Source organism: Scyliorhinus torazame, chromosome 16, assembly GCF_047496885.1.
Source record: "Scyliorhinus torazame isolate Kashiwa2021f chromosome 16, sScyTor2.1, whole genome shotgun sequence".
NCBI classification, from domain to species: domain Eukaryota; kingdom Metazoa; phylum Chordata; class Chondrichthyes; order Carcharhiniformes; family Scyliorhinidae; genus Scyliorhinus; species Scyliorhinus torazame.
Genome location: NC_092722.1, coordinates 191,124,891 through 191,149,229, shown reverse-complemented (window position 1 = coordinate 191,149,229; position 24,339 = coordinate 191,124,891). Strand labels below are relative to the sequence as shown.

Sequence of the window (24,339 nt, the reverse complement as noted above, 5' to 3'; positions counted from 1 at the left end):
TCACTCCCGGGTATCTGTTATTCTATATATAAACCACCCAAACCCCTCGATTAGATTCCAGTCTGTAACTCACTCCCGAGTATCTGTTATTCTATATATAAACCACCCTGAACCCCTCGATTAGATTCCAGTCTGTAACTCACTCCCGGATATCAGTTATTCTATATATAAACCACCCTGAACCCCTCGATTAGACTCCAGTCTGTAACTCACTCCCGGGTATCTGTTATTCTATATATAAACCACCCAGACCCCTCGATTAGATTCCAGTCTGTAACTCACTCCCGGGTATCTGTTATTCTATATATAAACCACCCAGACCCCTCGATTAGATTCCAGTCTGTAACTCACTCCCGGGTATCTGTTATTCTATGTATAAACCACCCAAACCCCTCGATTAGATTCCAGTCTGTATCTCACTCCCGGGTATCTGTTATTCTATATATAAACCACCATGAATCCCTCGATTAGATTCCGGTCTGTAACTCACTCCCGGGTATCTGTTATTCTATATATAAACCACCCTGAATCCCTCGATTAGATTCCGGTCTGTAACTCACTCCCGGGTATCTGTTATTCTATATATAAACCACCCTGAACCCCTCGATTAGATTCTAGTGTGTATCTCACTCCCGGGTATCTGTTATTCTATATATAAACCACCCCGAAACCCTCGATTAGATTCTAGTGTGTATCTCACTCCCGGGTATCTGTTATTCTATATATAAACCATCCTGAACCCCTCGATTAGATTCCAGTCTGTAACTCACTCCCGGGTATCTGTTATTCTATATATAAACCACCCAAACCCCTCGATCAGATTCCTGTCTGTAACTCACTCCCGGGTATCTGTTATTCCATATATAAACCACCCCAAACCCCTCGATTAGATCCCAGTCTGTAACTCACTCCCGGGTATCTGTTATTCTATATATAAACCACCCCAGATCCCTCGATTAGATCCCAGTCTGTAACTCACTCCCGAGTATCTGTTATTCTATATATAAACCACCCCGAAACCCTCGATTAGATTCTAGTGTGTATCTCACTCCCGGGTATCTGTTATTCTATATATAAACCATCCCGAACCCCTCGATTAGATTGCTGTCTGTTACTCAGTCCCGAGTATCTGTTATTCTATATATAAACCACCCCGAAACCCTCAATTAGATTCTAGTGTGTATCTCACTCCCGGGTATCTGTTATTCTATATATAAACCATCCCGAACCCCTCGATTAGATTCCAGTCTGTAACTCACTCCCGGGTATCTGTTATTCTATATATAAACCACCCAAACCCCTCGATTAGATTCCTGTCTGTAACTCACTCCCGGGTATCTGTTATTCTATATATAAACCACCCCAAACCCCTCGATTAGATCCCAGTCTGTAACTCACTCCCGGGTATCTGTTATTCTATATATAAACCACCCAAACCCCTCGATTAGATTCCTGTCTGTAACTCACTCCCGGGTATCTGTTATTCTATATATAAACCACCCCAAACCCCTCGATTAGATCCCAGTCTGTAACTCACTCCCGGGTATCTGTTATTCTATATATAAACCACCCCAAACCCCTCGATTAGATTCCAGTCTGTAACTCACTCCCGGGTATCTGCTATTCTATATATAAACCACCCCAAACCCCTCGATTAGATTCCAGTCTGTAACTCACTCCCGGGTATCTGTTATTCTATATATAAACCACCCCAAACCGCTCGATTAGATTCCAGTCTATAACTCACTCCCGGGTATCTGTTATTCTATATATAAACCACCCAAACCCCTCGATTAGATTCCAGTCTGTAACTCACTCCCGGGTATCTGTTATTCTATATATAAACCACCCAAACCCCTCGATTAGATTCCAGTCTGTAACTCACTCCCGGGTATCTGTTATTCTATATATAAACCACCCTGAACCCCTCGATTAGATTCCAGTCTGTAACTCACTCCCGGGTATCTGTTATTCTATATATAAACCACCCAAACTCATCGATTAGATTCCAGTCTGTAACTCACTCCCGGGTATCTGTTATTCTATATATAAACCACCCTGAAACCCTCGATTAGATTCCAGTCTGTAACTCACTCCCGGGTATCTGTTATTCTATATATAAACCACCCTGAACCCCTCGATTAGATTCCAGTCTGTAACACACTCCCGGGTATCTGTTATTCTATATATAAACCACCGTGAACCCCTCGATTAGATTCCAGTCTGTAACTCACTCCCGGGTATGTGTTATTCTATATATAAACCAACGCGAACCCCTCAATTAGATTCCTGTCTGTAACTCACTCCCGGGTATCTGTTATTCTATATATAAACCACCCCGAACCACTCGATTAGATTCCAGTCTATAACTAACTCCCCGGTATCTGTTATTCTATATATAAACCACCCGAACCCCTCGATTAGTTTCCAGTCTGTAACTCACTCCCGGGTATCTGTTATTCTATATATAAAACACTCAAACCCCTCGATTAGATTGCAGTCTGTAACTCACTCCCGGGTATCTGTTATTCTATATATAAAACACTCAAACCCCTCGATTAGATTGCAGTCTGTAACTCACTCCCGGGTATCTGTTATTCTACATATAAACCACCCAAACCCCTTGATTAGATTCCAGTCTGTAACTCACTCCCGCGTATCTGTTATTCTATATATAAACCAACCCGAACCTCTCGATTAGACTCCAGTCTGTAACTCACTCCCGGGTATCTGTTATTCTATATATAAACCTCCGAAAACCCTCGATTAGATTCCAGTCTGTAACTCACTCCCGGGTTTCTGTTATTCTATATATAAACCACCCTGAACACCTCGATTAGATTCCAGTCTGTAACTCACACCTGGGTTTCTGTTATTCAAGATATAAACCACCCAAACCCCTCGATTAGATTCCAGTCTGTAACTCACTCCCGGGCATCTGTTATTCTATATATAAAGCAACCAAACCCCTCGATTAGATTCCAGTCTGTAACTCACTCTCGGGAAACTCCTCGATTAGATTCCAGTCTCTAACTCACTCCCGGGTATCTGTTATTCTATATATAAACCACCCCAAACCCCTCGATTAGATTCCGGTCTCTAACTCACTCCCGGGTATCTGTTATTCTACATATAAACCACCCAAACCCCTCTATTAGATTCCAGTCTGTAACTCACTCCCGGGTCTCTGTTATTCTACATATAAACCACCCAAAGCCCTCGATTAGATTCCAGTCCGTAACTCACTCCCGGGTATCTGATATTCTATATCTAAACCACCCAAACCCCTTGACTAGATTCCAGTCTGTAACTCACTCCCAGGTATCTTTTATTCTATATATAAACCTCCCGAAACCCCTCGATTAGATTCAAGTCTGCAAATCACTCCCGGGTATCTGTTATTCTACATATAAACCACCCAAACCCCTCGATTAGTTTCCAGTCTGTAATTCACTCCCGGGTATCTGTTATTCTATATATAATCCACCCCGAACCTCTCGATTAGATTCCAGTCGGTAACTCACTCCCGGATATCTGTTGTTCTATATATAAACCACCCTGAACCCCTCGATTAGATTCCAGTCTGTAACTCACTCCCGGGTGTCTGTTATTCTATATATAAACCACCCTGAACCCCACGATTAGATTCCAGTCTGTAACACATTCCTGGGTATCTGTTATTCTATATATAAACCACCCAAACCTCTCGATTAGATTCGAGTCTGTAACTCACTCCCGGGTATCTGTTATTCTATATATAAACCACCCGAACCCCTCGATTAGATTGCAGTCTGTAACTCACACCCGGGTATCTGGTATTCTATATATAAACCACCCCGAACCCCTCGATTAGATTCCAGTCTGTAACTCACTGCCGGGTATCTGTTATTCTATATATTAACCACCCAAACCACTCGATTAGATTCGAGTCTATAACTAACTCCCCGGTATCTGTTATTCTATATATAAACCCCCCCGAACCCCTCAATTAGATTGCAGTCTGTAACTCACACCCGGGTATCTGGTATTCTATATATAAACCACCCCGAACCCCTCGATTAGATTCCGGTCTGTAACTCACTCCTGGGTTTCTGTTATTCGAGATATAAACCACCAAACCCCTCGATTAGATTCCAGTCTGTAACTCACTCCCGGGCATCTGTTATTCTATATATAAAGCAACCAAACTCCTCGATTAGATTCCAGTCTGTAACTCACTCTCGGGAAAACCCGCGATTAGATTCCAGTCTGTAACTCACTCCCGTGTATCTGTTATTCTGTATATAAACCACCCAAACCCCTCGATTAGATTCCAGTCTGTAACTCACTCCCGGGTATCTGTTATTCTATATATAAACCACCCAAACCCCTCGATTAGATTCCAGTCTGTAACTCACTCCCGGGTATCTGTTATTCTATATATAAACCACCCCAAACCGCTCGATTAGATTCCAGTCTGTAACTCACTCCCGGGTATCTGTTATTCTATATATAAACCACCCTGAACCCCTCGATTAGATTCCAGTCTGTAACTCACTCCTGGGTATCTGTTATTCTATATATAAACCACCCAAACCCCTCGATTAGATTCGAGTCTGTAACTCACTCCCGGGTATCTGTTATTCTATATATAAACCACCCGAACCCCTCGATTAGATATCAGTCTGTAACTCACTCCCGGGTATCTGTTATTCTATATATATACCCCCCCGAACCCCTCAATTAGATACCAGTGTGTAATTCACTCCCGGGTACCTGTTATTCTATATATAAACCACCCCGAACCTCTCGATTAGATTCCAGTCTGTAACTCACTCCCGGGTGTCTGTTATTCTATATATAAACCACCCCGAACCCCTCGATTAGATTCCAGCCTGTAACTCACTCCCGGATATCTGTTATTCTATATATAAACCACCCATACCCCTCAATTAGATTCCAGCCTGTAACTCACTCCCGGGTATCTGTTATTCTATATATAAACCACTCAAACCACTCGATTAGATTCGAGTCTATAACTAACTCCCCGGTATCTGTTATTCTATATATAAACCACGCCGAACCCCTAGATTAGATTCCAGTCTGTAACTCACTGCCGGGTATCTGTTATTCTATATATTAACCACCCAAACCACTCGATTAGATTCGAGTCTATAACTAACTCCCCGGTATCTGTTATTCTATATATAAACCCCCCCGAACCCCTCAATTAGATTGCAGTCTGTAACTCACACCCGGGTATCTGGTATTCTATATATAAACCACCCCGAACCCCTCGATTAGATTCCGGTCTGTAACTCACTCCTGGGTTTCTGTTATTCGAGATATAAACCACCAAACCCCTCGATTAGATTCCAGTCTGTAACTCACTCCCGGGCATCTGTTATTCTATATATAAAGCAACCAAACTCCTCGATTAGATTCCAGTCTGTAACTCACTCTCGGGAAAACCCGCGATTAGATTCCAGTCTGTAACTCACTCCCGTGTATCTGTTATTCTGTATATAAACCACCCAAACCCCTCGATTAGATTCCAGTCTGTAACTCACTCCCGGGTATCTGTTATTCTATATATAAACCACCCAAACCCCTCGATTAGATTCCAGTCTGTAACTCACTCCCGGGTATCTGTTATTCTATATATAAACCACCCCAAACCGCTCGATTAGATTCCAGTCTGTAACTCACTCCCGGGTATCTGTTATTCTATATATAAACCACCCTGAACCCCTCGATTAGATTCCAGTCTGTAACTCACTCCCGGGTATCTGTTATTCGATATATAAACCACCCAAAGCCCTCGATTAGATTCCTGTCTGTAACTCACTCCCGGGTATCTGTTATTCTATATATAAACCATCCAACCCCCTCGATTAGATTCCAGTCTGTAACTCACTCCCAGGTATCTGTTATTCTATATATAAACCACCCCAAACCCCTTGATTAGATTCCAGTCTGTAACTCACTCCCGGGTATCTGTTATTCTATATATAAACCACCCCGAACCCCTCGATTAGATTCCAGTCTGTAACTCACTCCCGGGTATCTGTTATTCTATATATAAACCCCCCAAACCCCTCGATTAGATTCCAGTCTGTAACTCACTCCCGGGTATCTGTTATTCTATATATAAACCACCCTGAACCCCTCGATTAGATTCCAGTCTGTAACTCACTCCCGGGTATCTGTTATTCTATATATAAACCACCCAAACCCCTCGATTAGATTCCAGTCTGATCTATATAAAATTCCTGTTCTCTGCAGGAATTACAATACGAGTTCCGTGTCCTGATTTTATACTTTGTGTGATTCACTTTATTTTAACGGACAATGTGACGTGTTGCTGACCCGGACCGATTCAGCGACCGTAGAGGGGCAGCACCGGCTCCACGTGGAACACAATCGATCCCAATGAGATACGGTGCTGGATACTCCGGGTCCGTGATTGACACCCAGCAGGCTGACAAGCTGCAACCGCACATCCACACTGCACTCCCTACACATACCATCCCAGTCAACAAGTAGCACTGGCTTTGCTGGAGTGCGTGCATCCCGCTGATGGGCCAGCTGGGGCCAGAGGTCACCTTGAGGGTTGGGGTTGGGGGGGGGGGGGGGGGGCAGGGGGCGTTGGGGGGGGGGGGCGTTGCTGGCCTGTGGGGAAGCCTTGTACTACCTGTGTCCCTAAGTTGACAGTGGGCTGTTAGTGGCGTGCGCCGCTGCATGGCTGCCTTTCCATTTGCAGCATCGGTGTTCCGTGTCCGTCCACCCCGACCCCACGGCCCACCTCCTGGCCTTCCCCCGCTCCAGGCCTGTAGCGGTCTTCAAACCTGTCATTGAGTGGTGAGAAAGCAGATGTGTTTGTCATCGTTGTTTAGAAACCTCATTAAGATCGTTATGCCAGCCAGCTCCTGCTAAAAGCTGGGGAGCTAACTGCTGGAGTGGGTGCGCACAGATATATATTTAACGGGCTGAGAGATTGAAACCACTTTGTCCAAGAACTTTCCCCTGAACATCCCAGGTAAGTGGTTAACTCCCCCTGAAATTAAAAGCGAGCCGAGTGGCAACTAGTCACCCCCCCCCACCCCCCCCCCCCCTCCCCCGCCCCCAACCCACCGACTCAACCTTCGCTTATAGCGTTACAGAAAAAAACCCAATTTGCATTCATTTCACAGGATCAGATGTCCCTGCAACATTACAACTAATAAAGTACATTTAAAGTCCAGTTACTCTTGTCGGGCAAGGATAGCAACGGCCAACTGTGCACCGAAAACTCCAACAAATGTCAGTCAGACATTAACCAGTGATTCTGAGTTATAGGCTACACATCGGTGAGGATAACAGAGGGAACTCTCCCACCGGCCTTCAAAATAGTGCCCAGGGATTGTGTATTCTACCGGGGCGGGCACTTATAGGAAACCTGGCAGGCAATTTGCACGTAGGAATCGCCACAACAGCAAGGTAATAGCCCAATTGTTAGTGAGGTTATTTGTGCGATAAATATCAGACAAGACACTGGGGGGATCGCTATTTCTAGTTTTTGAAATATTGCCGCGGGTTCTTCTACGCGGCTGCCTGCTGAGAACGCAGGCAGGCCTTGGTATAGGGCCTGGTTTAGCACAGTGGGCTAAACAGCTGGCTAATAATGCAGAATAAGGCAGCAACGCGGGTTCAATTCCCGTACCAGCCTCCTCGAACAGGCGCCGGAATGTGGCGACTAGGGGCTTTTCACAGTAACTTCATTTGAAGCCTACTCGTGACAATAAGCGATTATTATTATTGTGTTCAATGCCTCATCTGAAAAGCAGCACCTCCAACCGTGCAGCACTCCCTCTGTGCCGCATGGGGATTGTCAGCCCTGGATTACGTGGGGGACAGTGGTTGTGGGTCTGGTTAAAGATCTTACAGCCTCTGTTCAAAGAAGAGCAGGAATTGTCCCCTGAGCCCTGACCAATATGTATCCCGCAGTCAACATCACGAGGACAGGTGATCTGCTCTTTGTCACATGACTGTTTGTTCATGCTTGCTGTGCGCTAATTGGCTGGCACACTTCCTGCGTGACGTGGGATCATTTTCCATTGTGTATCTTCACACCCACACTTTTTCCTACCCTTTGGGGAATAGTGGGGGAAGTGGTGGAATAATTCCAGAGCTGATTACCTCGTTAGCGACGTTCCTTCCTTGGCCAACACGTCCTAGCGTTGGACCTGAACCTGGAGCGTCTGGTCCAGTGGGAGGTGTGCTCCCACTGCACCACAACGCCCCCTCCTGGGGTCATGAAAGGTGCTATATAAATGCAGGTGCTTCTTCTCTTTTAACCCTAACCCAGCTGTGTACAGCAACGCAGGGCGTGCCCTCCTGCGATGCCCCACTCGGTCACAGAGCTGGTCAGCGATCGCTCCCTGGCGGTTTGCATCAAGAATTGACACTGAGACAGAGCAACAGAAAGAGAGCTGGCGGGTCCTGGGGCTGTTGCCCCAGTTTAAGTCCAGGTTCAGACTTGGAGCTGGAGTATTATTGACGATTTCCCTGGTTTATTTCACAGGGAGCTCAATGGAAACAACATTTCACAGATCAGCAAAAGTGACTTCTCGGGACTCAGACACATTCGGGTTCTGTGAGTATCACCAGTAACGACGTTGAGAGAAAATAAAAGGGCAGAAACGTTCCTCTGTAGTGGTACTGTTCACACGGGAGCACCGTTATGCCCGCCTGTGTAGAATAGTTTCTGTTCAGGGTATCTTGCTAGAAGCAAACACAGGTTTAAACGTGGCTGATGTTAGGTTGGGAAGAACAGAACCTGTCTGTCTCTTCAACCAGAGTGAATGGGTCAGAGCTGGTGTACGAAGCAGACAAGTTGCTGCATGATGTATCTAACCCCGTGTGTACCTGTCCTGGGAGTGTTTGACGGGGACAGTGTAGAGGGAGCTTTACTCTGTATCTAACCCCATGCTGTACCTGTCCTGGGAGTGTTTGATGGGGACATTGTAGAGGGAGCTTTACTCTGTATCTAACCCTGTGCTGTACCTGTCCTGGGAGTGTTTGACGGGGACAGTGTAGAGGGAGCTTTACTCTGTATCTAACCCTGTGCTGTACCTGTCCTGGGAGTGTTTGATGGGGACATTGTAGAGGGAGCTTTACTCTGTATCTAACCCCGTGCTGTACCTGTCCTGGGAGTGTTTGACGGGGACAGTGTAGAGGGAGCTTTACTCTGTATCTAACCCCGTGTGTACCTGTCCTGGGAGTGTTTGATGGGGAAATTGTAGAGGGAGCTTTACTCTGTATCTGACCCTGTGCTGTCCCAGTCCTGGGAGTGTTTGATGGGACAGTGTAGAGGGAGCTTTACTCTGTATCTAACCCCGTGCTGTACCTGTCCTGGGAGTGTTTGACGGGGACAGTGTAGAGGGAGCTTTACTCTGTATCTAACCCCGTGCTGTACCTGTCCTGGGAGTGTTTGACGGGGACAGTGTAGAGGGAGCTTTACTCTGTATCTAACCCCATGCTGTACCTGTCCTGGGAGTGTTTGATGGGGACATTGTAGAGGGAGCTTTACTCTGTATCTAACGCCGTGCTGTACCTGTCCTGGGAGTGTTTGACGGGGACAGTGTAGAGGGAGCTTTACTCTGTATCTAACCCCGTGTGTACCTGTCCTGGGAGTGTTTGACGGGGACAGTGTAGAGGGAGCTTTACTCTGTATCTAACCCCATGCTGTACCTGTCCTGGGAGTGTTTGATGGGGACATTGTAGAGGGAGCTTTACTCTGTATCTAACCCCGTGCTGTACCTGTCCTGGGAGTGTTTGATGGGGACAGTGTAGAGGGAGCTTTACTCTGTATCTAACCCCATGCTGCACCTGTCCTGGGAGTGTTTGATGGGGACATTGTAGAGGGAGCTTTACTCTGTATCTAACCCCGTGCTGTACCTGTCCTGGGAGTGTTTGATGGGGACATTGTAGAGGGAGCTTTACTCTGTATCTAACCCCGTGTGTACCTGTCCTGGGAGTGTTTGACGGGGACAGTGTAGAGGGAGCTTTACTCTGTATCTAACCCTGTGCTGTACCTGTCCTGGGAGTGTTTGATGGGGACATTGTAGAGGGGGCTTTACTCTGTATCTAACCCTGTGCTGTACCTGTCCTGGGAGTGTTTGACGGGGACAGTGTAGAGGGAGCTTTACTCTGTATCTAACCCTGTGCTGTACCTGTCCTGGGAGTGTTTGATGGGGACATTGTAGAGGGAGCTTTACTCTGTATCTAACCCCGTGCTGTACCTGTCCTGGGAGTGTTTGACGGGGACAGTGTAGAGGGAGCTTTACTCTGTATCTAACCCCGTGTGTACCTGTCCTGGGAGTGTTTGATGGGGACATTGTAGAGGGAGCTTTACTCTGTATCTGACCCTGTGCTGTCCCAGTCCTGGGAGTGTTTGATGGGACAGTGTAGGGGGAGCTTTACTCTGTATCTAACCCCGTGCTGTACCTGTCCTGGGAGTGTTTGACGGGGACAGTGTAGAGGGAGCTTTACTCTGTATCTAACCCCGTGCTGTACCTGTCCTGGGAGTGTTTGACGGGGACAGTGTAGAGGGAGCTTTACTCTGTATCTAACCCCATGCTGTACCTGTCCTGGGAGTGTTTGATGGGGACATTGTAGAGGGAGCTTTACTCTGTATCTAACCCCGTGCTGTACCTGTCCTGGGAGTGTTTGACGGGGACAGTGTAGAGGGAGCTTTACTCTGTATCTAACCCTGTGCTGTACCTGTCCTGGGAGTGTTTGATGGGGACATTGTAGAGGGAGCTTTACTCTGTATCTAACCCCGTGCTGTACCTGTCCTGGGAGTGTTTGACGGGGACAGTGTAGAGGGAGCTTTACTCTGTATCTAACCCCGTGCTGTACCTGTCCTGGGAGTGTTTGACGGGGACAGTGTAGAGGGAGCTTTACTCTGTATCTAACCACGTGCTGTACCTGTCCTGGGAGTGTTTGATGGGGACAGTGTGGAGGGAGCTTTACTCTGTATCTAACCACGTGCTGTACCTGTCCTGGGAGTGTTTGATGGGGACATTGTAGAGGGAGCTTTACTCTGTATCTAACCCCGTGCTGTACCTGTCCTGGGAGTGTTTGATGGGGACAGTGCAGAGGGAGCTTTACTCTGTATCTATCCCTGTGCTGTCCCAGTCCTGGGAGTGTTTGATGGGGACAGTGCAGACGGAGCTTTAATCTGTATCTATCCCTGTGCTGTCCCAGTCCTGGGAGTGTTTGATGAGGACAGTGCAGAGGGAGCTTTACTCTGTATCTATCCCTGTGCTGTCCCAGTCCTGGGAGTGTTTGATGGGGACAGTGTAGAGGGAGCTTTACTCTGTATCTGACCCTGTGCTGTACCTGTCCTGGGAGTATTTGATGGGACAGTGTAGAGGGAGCTTTAGTCTGTATCTAACCCTGTGCTGTACCTGTCCTGGGAGTGTTTGATGGGGACAGTGCAGAGGGAGCTTTACTCTGTATCTAACCCCGTGCTGTACCTGTCCTGGGAGTGTTTGATGGGGACAGTGTAGAGGGAGCTTTACTCTGTATCTAACCCCGTGTTGTACCTGTCCTGGGAGTGTTCGATGGGGACATTGTAGAGGGAGCTTTACTCTGTATCTAACCCCGTGGTGTACCTGTCCTGGGAGTGTTTGATGGGGACAGTGTAGAGGGAGCTTTACTCTGTATCTAACCCTGTGCTGTACCTGTCCTGGGAGTGTTTGATGGGGACATTGTAGAGGGAGCTTTACTCTGTATCTAACCCCGTGCTGTACCTGTCCTGGGAGTGTTTGACGGGGACAGTGTAGAGGGAGCTTTACTCTGTATCTAACCCCGTGTGTACCTGTCCTGGGAGTGTTTGATGGGGAAATTGTAGAGGGAGCTTTACTCTGTATCTGACCCTGTGCTGTCCCAGTCCTGGGAGTGTTTGATGGGACAGTGTAGAGGGAGCTTTACTCTGTATCTAACCCCGTGCTGTACCTGTCCTGGGAGTGTTTGACGGGGACAGTGTAGAGGGAGCTTTACTCTGTATCTAACCCCGTGCTGTACCTGTCCTGGGAGTGTTTGACGGGGACAGTGTAGAGGGAGCTTTACTCTGTATCTAACCCCATGCTGTACCTGTCCTGGGAGTGTTTGATGGGGACATTGTAGAGGGAGCTTTACTCTGTATCTAACGCCGTGCTGTACCTGTCCTGGGAGTGTTTGACGGGGACAGTGTAGAGGGAGCTTTACTCTGTATCTAACCCCGTGTGTACCTGTCCTGGGAGTGTTTGACGGGGACAGTGTAGAGGGAGCTTTACTCTGTATCTAACCCCATGCTGTACCTGTCCTGGGAGTGTTTGATGGGGACATTGTAGAGGGAGCTTTACTCTGTATCTAACCCCGTGCTGTACCTGTCCTGGGAGTGTTTGATGGGGACAGTGTAGAGGGAGCTTTACTCTGTATCTAACCCCATGCTGTACCTGTCCTGGGAGTGTTTGATGGGGACATTGTAGAGGGAGCTTTACTCTGTATCTAACCCCGTGCTGTACCTGTCCTGGGAGTGTTTGATGGGGACATTGTAGAGGGAGCTTTACTCTGTATCTAACCCCGTGTGTACCTGTCCTGGGAGTGTTTGACGGGGACAGTGTAGAGGGAGCTTTACTCTGTATCTAACCCTGTGCTGTACCTGTCCTGGGAGTGTTTGATGGGGACATTGTAGAGGGAGCTTTACTCTGTATCTAACCCTGTGCTGTACCTGTCCTGGGAGTGTTTGACGGGGACAGTGTAGAGGGAGCTTTACTCTGTATCTAACCCTGTGCTGTACCTGTCCTGGGAGTGTTTGATGGGGACATTGTAGAGGGAGCTTTACTCTGTATCTAACCCCATGCTGTACCTGTCCTGGGAGTGTTTGACGGGGACAGTGTAGAGGGAGCTTTACTCTGTATCTAACCCCGTGTGTACCTGTCCTGGGAGTGTTTGATGGGGACATTGTAGAGGGAGCTTTACTCTGTATCTGACCCTGTGCTGTCCCAGTCCTGGGAGTGTTTGATGGGACAGTGTAGGGGGAGCTTTACTCTGTATCTAACCCCGTGCTGTACCTGTCCTGGGAGTGTTTGACGGGGACAGTGTAGAGGGAGCTTTACTCTGTATCTAACCCCGTGCTGTACCTGTCCTGGGAGTGTTTGACGGGGACAGTGTAGAGGGAGCTTTACTCTGTATCTAACCCCATGCTGTACCTGTCCTGGGAGTGTTTGATGGGGACATTGTAGAGGGAGCTTTACTCTGTATCTAACCCCGTGCTGTACCTGTCCTGGGAGTGTTTGACGGGGACAGTGTAGAGGGAGCTTTACTCTGTATCTAACCCTGTGCTGTACCTGTCCTGGTAGTGTTTGATGGGGACATTGTAGAGGGAGCTTTACTCTGTATCTAACCCCGTGCTGTACCTGTCCTGGGAGTGTTTGACGGGGACAGTGTAGAGGGAGCTTTACTCTGTATCTAACCCCGTGCTGTACCTGTCCTGGGAGTGTTTGACGGGGACAGTGTAGAGGGAGCTTTACTCTGTATCTAACCACGTGCTGTACCTGTCCTGGGAGTGTTTGATGGGGACAGTGTGGAGGGAGCTTTACTCTGTATCTAACCACGTGCTGTACCTGTCCTGGGAGTGTTTGATGGGGACATTGTAGAGGGAGCTTTACTCTGTATCTAACCCCGTGCTGTACCTGTCCTGGGAGTGTTTGATGGGGACAGTGCAGAGGGAGCTTTACTCTGTATCTATCCCTGTGCTGTCCCAGTCCTGGGAGTGTTTGATGGGGACAGTGCAGACGGAGCTTTACTCTGTATCTATCCCTGTGCTGTCCCAGTCCTGGGAGTGTTTGATGAGGACAGTGCAGAGGGAGCTTTACTCTGTATCTATCCCTGTGCTGTCCCAGTCCTGGGAGTGTTTGATGGGGACAGTGTAGAGGGAGCTTTACTCTGTATCTGACCCTGTGCTGTACCTGTCCTGGGAGTATTTGATGGGACAGTGTAGAGGGAGCTTTAGTCTGTATCTAACCCTGTGCTGTACCTGTCCTGGGAGTGTTTGATGGGGACAGTGCAGAGGGAGCTTTACTCTGTATCTAACCCCGTGCTGTACCTGTCCTGGGAGTGTTTGATGGGGACAGTGTAGAGGGAGCTTTACTCTGTAACTAACCCCGTGTTGTACCTGTCCTGGGAGTGTTCGATGGGGACATTGTAGAGGGAGCTTTACTCTGTATCTAACCCCGTGCTGTACCTGTCCTGGGAGTGTTTGATGGGGACAGTGCAGAGGGAGCTTTACTCTATATCTAACCCTGTGCTGTACCTGTCCTGGGAGTGTTTGACGGGGACAGTGCAGAGGGAGCTATAAGAACAAAGAACAAAGAAATGTACAGCACAGGAACAGGCCCTTCGGCCCTCCAAGCCCGTGCCGACCATGCTGCCCGGCTAAACTACAATCTTTTACACTTCCTGGGTCCGTATCCCTCTATTCCCATCCTATTCATGTATTTGTCAAATGCCCCTTAAATGTCTCTCTCGTCCCTGCTTCCACCACCTCCTCCGGTAGCGAGTTCCAGGCACCCACTACCCTCTGTGTATAAAACTTGCCTCGTTCATCTACTCTAAACCTTGCCCCTCTCACCTTAAACCTATGCCCCCTAGTAATTGACCCCTCTACCCTGGGGAAAAGCCTCTGACTATCCACTCTGTCTATGCCCCTCATAATTTTGTAGACCTCTATCAGGTCGCCCCTCAACCTCCGTCGTTCCAGTGAGAACAAACCGAGTTTATTCAACCGCTCCTCATAGCTAATGCCCTCCATACCAGGCAACATTCTGGTAAATCTCTTCTGCACCCTCTCCACATCCTTCTGGTAGTGTGGCGACCAGAATTGAACACTATACTCCAAGTGTGGCCTAACTAAGGTTCTATACAGCTGCAACATGACTTGCCAATTCTTATATTCAGTGCCCCGGCCAATGAAGGCAAGCATGCCGTATGCCTTCTTGACTACCTTCTTCACCTGTGTTGCCCCTTTCAATGACCTGTGGACCTGTACACCTAGATCTCTTTGACTTTCAATACTCTTGAGGGTTCTACCATTCACTGTATATTCCCTACCTGCATTAGACCTTCCAAAATGCATTACCTCACATTTGTCCGGATTAATCTCCATCTGCCATCTCTCCGCCCAAGTCTCCAAACGATCTAAATCCTGCTGTATCCTCTGACAGTCCTCATCGCTATCCGCAATTCCACCAACCTTTGTGTCGTCTGCAAACTTACTAAACTTACTCTGTATCTAACCCCGTGCTGTACCTGTCCTGGGAGTGTTTGATGGGGACAGTGTAGAGGGAACTTTACTCTGTATCTAACCCCGTGCTGTACCTGTCCTGGGAGTGTTTGATGGGGACAGTGTAGAGGGAGCTTTACTCTGTATCTAACCCCGTGCTGTACCTGTCCTGGGAGAGTTTGATGGGGAAAGTGTAGAGGGAGCTTTACTCTGTATCTAACCCCGTGCTGTACCTGTCCTGGGAGTGTTTGATGGGGACAGTGTAGAGGGAGCTTTACTCTGTATCTAACCCAGTGTGTACCGGTCCTGGGAGTGTTTGATGGGGACAGTGTAGAGGGAGCTTTACTCTGTATCTAACCCCGTGTGTACCTGTCCTGGGAGTGTTTGATGGGGACAGTGTAGAGGGAGCTTTACTCTGTATCTAACCCCGTGTGTACCTGTCCTGGGAGTGTTTGATGGGGACACTGTAGAGGGAGCTTTACTCTGTATCTAACCCCGTGTGTACCTGTCCTGGGAGTGTTTGATGGGGACAGTGTGGAGGGAGCTTTACTCTGTATCTAACCCCGTGCTGTACCTGTCCTGGGAGTGTTTGATGGGGACAGTGTGGAGGAAGCTTTACTCTGTATCTAACCCCGTGCTGTACCTGTCCTGGGAGTGTTTGAAGGGGACAGTGTAGAGGGAGCATTACTCTGTATCTAACCCCGTGTGTACCTGCCCTGGGAGTGTTTGATGGGGACATTGTAGAGGGAGCTTTACTCTGTATGTAACCCTGTACTGTACCTGTCCTGGGAGTGTTTGATGGGGACAGTGTAGAGGGAGCTTTACTCTGTATCTAACCCCGTGTTGTACCTGTCCTGGGAGTGTTCGATGAGGACATTGTAGAGGGAGCTTTACTCTGTATCTAACCCCGTGCTGTACCTGTCCTGGGAGTGTTTGATGGGGACAGTGCAGAGGGAGCTTTACTCTGTATCTATCCCTGTGCTGTCCCAGTCCTGGGAGTGTTTGATGAGGACAGTGTAGAGGGAGCTTTACTCTGTATCTGACCCTGTGCTGTACCTGTCCTGGGAGTATTTGATGGGACAGTGTAGAGGGAGCTTTAGTCTGTATCTAACCCCGTGCTGTACCTGTCCTGGGAGTGTTTGATGGGGACAGGGTAGAGGGAGTTTACTCTGTATCTAACCCCGTGCTGTACCTGTCCTGGGAGTGTTTGATGGGGACAATGTAGAGGGAGCTTTACTCTGTATCTAACCCCGTGCTGTACCTGTCCTGGGAGTGTTTGATGGGGACAGTGTAGAGGGAGCTTTACTCTGTATCTAACCCCGTGTTGTACCTGTCCTGGGAGTGTTCGATGGGGACATTGTAGAGGGAGCTTTACTCTGTATCTAACCCCGTGCTGTACCTGTCCTGGGAGTGTTTGATGGGGACAGTGCAGAGGGAGCTTTACTCTGTATCTATCCCTGTGCTGTCCCAGTCCTGGGAGTGTTTGATGAGGACAGTGTAGAGGGAGCTTTACTCTGTATCTGACCCTGTGCTGTACCTGTCCTGGGAGTATTTGATGGGACAGTGTAGAGGGAGCTTTAGTCTGTATCTAACCCCGTGCTGTACCTGTCCTGGGAGTGTTTGATGGGGACAGTGCAGAGGGAGCTTTACTCTATATCTAACCCTGTGCTGTACCTGTCCTGGGAGTGTTTGACGGGGACAGTGGAGAGGGAGCTATAAGAACAAAGAACAAAGAAACGTACAGCACAGGAACAGGCCCTTCGGCCCTCCAAGCCCGTGCCGACCATGCTGCCCGACTAAACTACAATCTTCTACACTTCCTGGGTCCGTATCCCTCTATTCCCATCCTATTCATTTATTTGTCAAGATGCCCCTTAAATGTCTCTATCGTCCCTGCTTCCACCACCTCCTCCGGTAGCGAGTTCCAGGCACCCACTACCCTCTGTGTATAAAACTTGCCTCGTTCATCTACTCTAAACCTTGCCCCTCTCACCTTAAACCTATGCCCCCTAGTAATTGACCCCTCTACCCTGGGGAAAAGCCTCTGACTATCCACTCTGTCTATGCCCCTCATAATTTTGTAGACCTCTATTAGGTCTCCCCTCAACCTCCTTCGTTCCAGTGAGAACAAACCGAGTTTATTCAACCGCTCCTCATAGCTAATGCCCTCCATACCAGGCAACATTCTGGTAAATCTCTTCTGCACCCTCTCCACATCCTTCTGGTAGTGTGGCGACCAGAATTGAACACTATACTCCAAGTGTGGCCTAACTAAGGTTCTATACAGCTGCAACATGACTTGCCAATTCTTATACTCAATGCCCCGGCCAATGAAGGCAAGCATGCCGTATGCCTTCTTGACTACCTTCTCCACCTGTGTTGCCCCTTTCAGTGACCTGTGGACCTGTACTCCTAGATCTCTTTGACTTTCAATACTCTTGAGGGTTCTACCATTCACTGTATATTCCCTACCTGCATTAGACCTTACAAAATGCATTACCTCACATTTCTCCAGATTAAACTCCATCTGCCATCTCTCCGCACAAGTCTCCAAACAATCTAAATCCTGCTGTATCCTCTGACAGTCCTCATCGCTATCCGCAATTCCACTAACCTTTGTGTCGTCTGCAAACTTACTAAACTTACTCTGTATCTAACCCCGTGCTGTACCCGTCCTGGGAGTGTTTGATGGGGATAGTGTGGAGAGCGCTTTACTCTGTATCTAACCCCGTGCTGTACCTGTCCTGGGTGTGTTTGATGGGGACAGTGTAGAGGGAGCTTTACTCTGTATCTAACCCTGTGCTGTACCTGTCCTGGGAGTGTTTGATGGGGGCAGTGTAGAGGGAGCTTTACTCTGTATCTAACCCTGTGCTGTAATATGCACCCTCAGAATATTTTGGACCTAAAGCAATCTTCTGTAGTGCCTGGGCCTAAATGGCTGAAGAGAGTCCCTGCTTTCTGGTGGAGTGTTCGGAGTGGGTCTCCTAATTTATGGACAATTCTGTGCTTTCGACTTTACCTGTTGGAACTGGATTGAAGACCGGTTTCTGTGACGGCCGTTACTCTTGTATTCAGAGTCTGTCTCCAATGACCAGCTTGCCTCTATGTTAATATTTTATAACCCTTATCTCGCTCTCTCTCCTCCCAGACAACTTATGGAGAATCACATCAGTTCCATTGAACGAGGAGCATTTGATGATATGAAGGAGTTGGAAAGATTGTAAGTAGAAAGTTTCATTTCACCATCTCTCCAATCCCGTGCATGGATTTTCGATTTCAGTGCATCAAATTACATTGAATTTACAGTACACAAGATGGCCATTCAGCCCAGCTGAACACTGCTAGTATTTATGTTGCACACGGCTTCTCCACATTGCCCTATCACCTCATCTTACCAGCATCTTAAAACAGAGGGCATTGTGGCACTGGGCCACGCTGGAGAGGGTGCTGCCCCTGGTCCCACACAGGTTCAATCCCTGCCCTCGACATAGGGTGCTCAAACAGTGATCCTGAGCTTGAGAGGACTGAGCTGAAAAACAGTCATAACTATCACAGTAATAATCTTTATTGTCACAAGTAGGCGCACATTAACACTGCAATGAAGTTACCTTCATTGTCAGCAACATCTCCTAGTCGCCACATTCCGGCGCCTGTTCGGGTACACAGAGGGAGAATTCAGGTTGTGGTGAGAATGTATCTGGAGTTCTCAGTACGAGAGGGACGTCAGCGTATGAGGGGGTTCAGTGTGAGAGGGGGTTCAGTGTGAGAGGGGGTTCAGTGTGAGAGGGGGTTCAGTGTGAGAGGGGGTTCAGTGTGAGAGGGGGTTCAGTGTGAGAGGGGGTTCAGCGCGAGAGGGGGTTCAGTGCGAGAGGGGGTTCAGTGTGAGAGGGGGTTCAGTGCGAGAGGGGGTTCAGTACAAGAAGGGGTTCAGTGCGAGAGGGGGTTCAGCGTGTGAGGGGGTTCAGTGTGAGAGGGGGTTCAGCGCGAGAGGGGGTTCAGCGCGAGAGGGGGTTCAGCGCGAGAGGGGGTTCAGCGCGAGAGGGGGTTCAGCGCGAGAGGGGGTTCAGCGCGAGAGGGGGTTCAGTGCGAGAGGGGGTTCAGTGCGAGAGGGGGTTCAGTGCGAGAGGGGGTTCAGTGTGGGGGGTTCAGTGCGAGAGGGGGTTCAGTGTGAGAGGGGGTTCAGTGTGAGAGGGGGTTCAGTGCGAGAGGGGGATCAGTGTGAGAGGGGGTTCAGTACGAGAGGGGGTTCAGTGTGGGGGGTTCAGTGCGAGAGGGGGTTCAGTGTGAGACGGGGTTCAGTGTGAGAGGGGGTTCAGTGCGAGAGGGGTTCAGTGTGAGGGGGATTCAGTGAGTGAGGGGGTTCAGTATGAGAGGGGGTTCAGTGTGTGAGGAGTTCAGTGCGTGAGGGGTTCAGTGTGTGGAGGCGGTTCAGTACGAGAGGGGGTTCAGTGTGAGGGGGTTCAGTGTGAGGGGGTTCAGTGTGAGAGGGACTTCAGCGTGTGAGGGGGTTCAGCGTGTGAGGGGGTTCAGCGTGTGAGGGGGTTCAGTATGTGAGGGGGTTCAGTGTGTGAGGGGGTTCAGTGTGTGAGGGGGTTCAGTGTGAGGGGGTTCAGTGTGAGAGGGACTTCAGCGTGTGAGGGGGTTCAGCGTGTGAGGGGGTTCAGCGTGTGAGGGGGTTCAGTTTGAGAGGGGGTTCAGTGTGTGAAGGGGTTCAGTGTGTGAGGGGGTTCAGTGTGAGAGGAGGTTCAGTGTTAGAGAGGGTTCAGTGTGAGAGAGGGTTCAGTGTGAGAGAGGGTTCAGTGTGAGAGGGGGTTCAGTACGAGAGGGGGTTCAGTGTGAGAGGGGGTTCAGTGTGAGAGGAGGTTCAGTGTTAGAGAGGGTTCAGTATGAGAGGGGGTTCAGTGTGAGATGAGGTTCAGTGTGGGGGGTTCAGTGCTAGAGGGAGTTCAGTGTGAGAGGGGGTTCAGTACGAGAGGGGGTTCAGTACGAGAGGGGGTTCAGTACAAGAGGGGGTTCAGTGTGAGATGAGGTTCAGTGTGAGAGGGGGTTCAGTGTGAGAGGGGGTTCAGTGTGAGAGGGGGTTCAGTGTGAGAGGGGGTTCAGTGTGAGAAGGGGTTCAGTGTGAGAGGGGGTTCAGTGTGAGAGGGGGTTCAGTGTGAGAGGGGGTTCAGTGCTAGAGGGGGTTCAGTGCTAGAGGGAGTTCAGTGTGAGAGGGGGTTCAGTACGAGAAGGGGTTCAGTGTACGGGGTTCAGTGCTAGAGGGAGTTCAGTGTGAGAGGGGGTTCAGTACGAGAGGGGGTTCTGTGTAGGGGGTTCAGTGCTAGAGGGAGTTCAGTGTGAGAGGAGGTTCAGTGTTAGAGAGGGTTCAGTACGAGAGGGGGTTTAGTGTGAGATGAGGTTCAGTGTGAGAGGGGGATCAGTGTGAGAGGGGGTTGTGTGGGGGGTTCAGTGCTAAAGGGAGTTCAGTGTGAGAGGGGGTTCAGTACGAGAGGGGGTTCAGTGCGAGAGGGAGTTCAGTATGAGAGGAGGTTCAGTGTTAGAGAGGGTTCAGTACTAGGGGGGTTCAGTGTGAGATGAGGTTCAGTGTGAGAGGGGGTTCAGTGTGAGAGGGGGTTCAGTGTGAGAAGGGGTTCAGTACAAGAGGGGGTTCAGTACGAGAGGGGGTTCAGTGCGAGAGGGGGTTCAGTGTGAGAAGGGGTTCAGTACGAGAGGGGGTTCAGTACGAGAGGGGTTCAGTACGAGAGGGTGTTCAGTGTAAGAGTGAGTTCAGTGTGAGAGGGGGTTCAGTGTGAGGGGGGTTCAGTGCTAGAGGGAGTTCAGTGTGTGAGGGGGTTCAGTACGAGAGGGGGTTCAGTACGAGAGGGGGTTCAGTACGAGAGGGGGTTCAGTATGAGAGGGGGTTCAGTATGAGAGGGGGTTCAGTGCGAGAGGGGGTTCAGTGTGAGAGGAGGTTCAGTGTGAGAGAGGGTTCAGTATGAGAGGGGGTTCAGTGTGAGATGAGGTTCAGTGTGAGAGGGGGTTCAGTGTGTGAGGGGGTTCAGTACGAGAGGGGATTCAGTACGAGAGGGGATTCAGTACGAGAGGGGATTCAGTACGAGAGGGGATTCAGTACGAGAGGGGGTTCAGTGCGAGAGGGGGTTCAATGCGAGAGGGGATTCAGTACGAGAGGGGGTTCAGTGTGAGAGGAGGTTCAGTGTTAGAGAGGGTTCAGTGTGAGAGCGGGTTCAGTGTGAGAGGGGGTTCAGTACGAGAGGGGGTTCAGTGTGAGAGGGAGTTCAGTGTGAGAGGAGGTTCAGTGTTAGAGAGGGTTCAGTATGAGAGGGGGTTCAATGCGAGAGAGGGTTCAGTACAAGAGGGGGTTCAGTACGAGAGGGGGTTCAGTGTGAGGGGGTTCAGTGTATGAGGGGGTTCAGTGTGTGACAGGGTTCAGTACGAAAGGGGGTTCAGTGCGAGAGGTGATTCAGTGTGAGAGGGGGTTCAGTGTGTGAGGGGGTTCAGTGTGAGAGGGGGTTCAGTGTGTGAGGGGGTTCAGTGTGTGAGGGGGTTCAGTGTGTGACGGGGTTCAGTATGAAAGGGGGTTCAGTGCGAGAGGTGGTTCAGTGTGAGAGGGGGTTCAGTGTGAGAGGGGGTTCAGTACGAGAGGGGGTTCAGTGTGTGAGGGGGTTCAGTGTGTGACGGGGTTCAGTATGAAAGGGGGTTCAGTGCGAGAGGTGGTTCAGTGTGAGAGGGGGTTCAGTACAAGAGGGGGTTCAGTGTGAGAGGGGGTTCAGTGTGAGAGGGGTTCAGTACAAGAGGGGGTTCAGTGTGAGAGGGGGTTCAGTGTGAGAGGTGGTTCAGTGCGAGAGGGGGTTCAGTACGAGAGGGGGTTCAGTGTGAGGGGGGTTCAGTGCTAGAGGGAGTTCAGTGTGAGCGAGGGTTCAGTACGAGAGGGGGTTCAGTGTGAGATGAAGTTCAGTGTGAGAGGGGGTTAAGTGTGAGAGGGGGTTCAGTACGAGAGGGGGTTCAGTACGAGAGGGCTTTCAGTGTAAGAGTGAGTTCAGTGCGAGAGGGGGTTCAGTGCGATAGGGGGTTCAGTGCAAGAGGGGGTTCAGTGCAAGAGGGGGCTCAGTGTGTGAGGGGGTTCAGTGTGTGAGGGGGTTCAGAGTGTGAGGGGGTTCAGTTTGTGAGGGGGTTCAGTGTGAGAGGGGGTTAGGGTTAGGGTTCAGTATGAGAGGGGGTTCAGTATGAGAGGGGGTTCAGTGTGTGAGGGGGTTCAGTGTGAGAGGGGGTTCAGTGTGAGAGGGGGTTCAGTGTGAGAGGGGGTTCAGTGTGAGGGGGTTCAGTGTGAGGGGGTTCAGTGTGAGAGGGGGTTCAGTGTGAGAGGGGGTTCAGTGTGAGGTGGTTCAGTGTGAGAGGGGGTTCAGTGTGAGAGTAGGTTCAGTGTGAGAGGGGGTTCAGTGTGAGGGGGTTCAGTGTGAGGGGGTTCAGTGTGAGAGGGGGTTCAGTGTGAGGGGGTTCAGTGTGAGGGGGTTCGGTGTGAGAGGGGGTTCAGTGTGTGAGGGGGTTCAGTGTGAGGTGGTTCAGTATGAGAGGGGGTTCAGCGTGTGAGGGGGTTCAGTGTGAGAGGGGGTTCAGTGTGAGAGTAGGTTCAGTGTGAGAGAGGGTTCAGTGCGAGAGAGGGTTCCGTGCGAGAGAGGGTTCAGTGCGAGAGAGGGTTCCGTGCGAGAGAGGGTTCAGTGCGAGAGAGGGTTCCGTGCGAGAGAGGGTTCAGTGCGAGAGAGGGTTGAGTGCGAGAGGGGGTTCAGTGTGAGAGGGGGTTCAGTGTGAGAGTAGGTTCAGTGCGAGAGACGGTTCAGTGCAAGAAAGGGTTCAGTGCGAGAGAGGGTTGAGTGCGAGAGGGGGTTCAGTGCGAGAGGGGGTTCAGTGTGAGAGGGGTTCATTGTGAGCGGGGTTCAGTGCGAGAGGGGTTCAGTGCTAGAGGGGATTCAGTGCGAGAGGGGATTCAGTGCGTGGGGGTGATCAGTACCCCAGCAAGAGGTTGCACTGTTAGTTAGGGGTCGCTCGCCTCAATGCTGACTGCTCCTTTCATTTTGCAGGCGGCTGAATCGCAATCAGCTCCAGGTTCTGCCGGAATTACTCTTTCAGAGGAACCCTACTCTCTACAGACTGTGAGTAATATCCTGGCCAATTACCCCTTTGACTGCTGAGAATATAATACTGAAATAAATCATTGTACAAATCAGTGCAGATGTGAAATTGTAGAGTCTTCGTCAAATAGTCACTGCGCTCTCATTCTCTGTCCCAGATTTAACACGCTGATCACATACACCATGATCTCGTCTTTCTGCTGTAACATTCTCTTTGCAATAAAATTATTTGTTTTGCTCTGCTATTTTTCTTTGTAGAATGATCAGTGTAAGATGTTCCCGATTATAACCCATAGACTTGCCTGAATCTGTCAGAACTCCCTTACATTGAGTGGAGCGTGTGTACATTGAGTGGAACGTGTGTACATTGAGTGGAGCGTGTGTACATTGAGTGGAGCGTGTGTACATTGAGTGGAGCGTGTGTACATTGAGTGGAGCGTGTGTACATTGAGTGGAACGTGTGTACATTGAGTGGAACGTGTGTACATTGAGTGGAGCGTGTGTACATTGAGTGGAACGTGTGTACATTGAGTGGAACGTGTGTACATTGAGTGGAACGTGTGTACATTGAGTGGAGCGTGTGTACATTGAGTGGAGCGTGTGTACATTGAGTGGAGCGTGTGTACTATAATTAGATGGCAGCCTTGCTACCTGGTAACCACTCTTTCCCTGAGGCTATAGTACACACAGGACCTGTCACAAAGGATTCTTTGGAATCATAGAATTTACAGTGCAGAAGGAGGCCATTCGGCCCATCGAGTCTGCACCGGCTCTTGGAAAGAGCACCCTACCCAAGGTCAACACCTCCACCCTAACCCCATAACCCAGTAACCCCACCCAACACTAAGGGCAATTTAGCATGGCCAATCCACCTAACGCGCACATCTTTGGGCTGTGGGAGGAAACCGGAGCACCGGGAGG

At 49.6% G+C, this 24,339-nt stretch overlaps 1 protein-coding gene across 5 annotated transcripts in view; it reads left to right on the top strand.

The window, feature by feature from the left end:
* The window catches only part of LOC140393331 (slit homolog 1 protein-like), a 477,252-nt gene that overhangs the window by 30,591 nt on the left and 422,322 nt on the right, over positions 1 to 24,339 (top strand). For all 5 annotated transcript variants that reach the window (XM_072479670.1, XM_072479671.1, XM_072479669.1 and 2 more), the window contains exons 2-4: positions 8,543 to 8,614; positions 18,441 to 18,512; positions 23,368 to 23,439. In XM_072479670.1, coding sequence (XP_072335771.1) covers positions 8,543 to 8,614; positions 18,441 to 18,512; positions 23,368 to 23,439 — 216 coding nt within the window. The remainder of the gene's footprint in view (positions 1 to 8,542; positions 8,615 to 18,440; positions 18,513 to 23,367; positions 23,440 to 24,339) is intronic.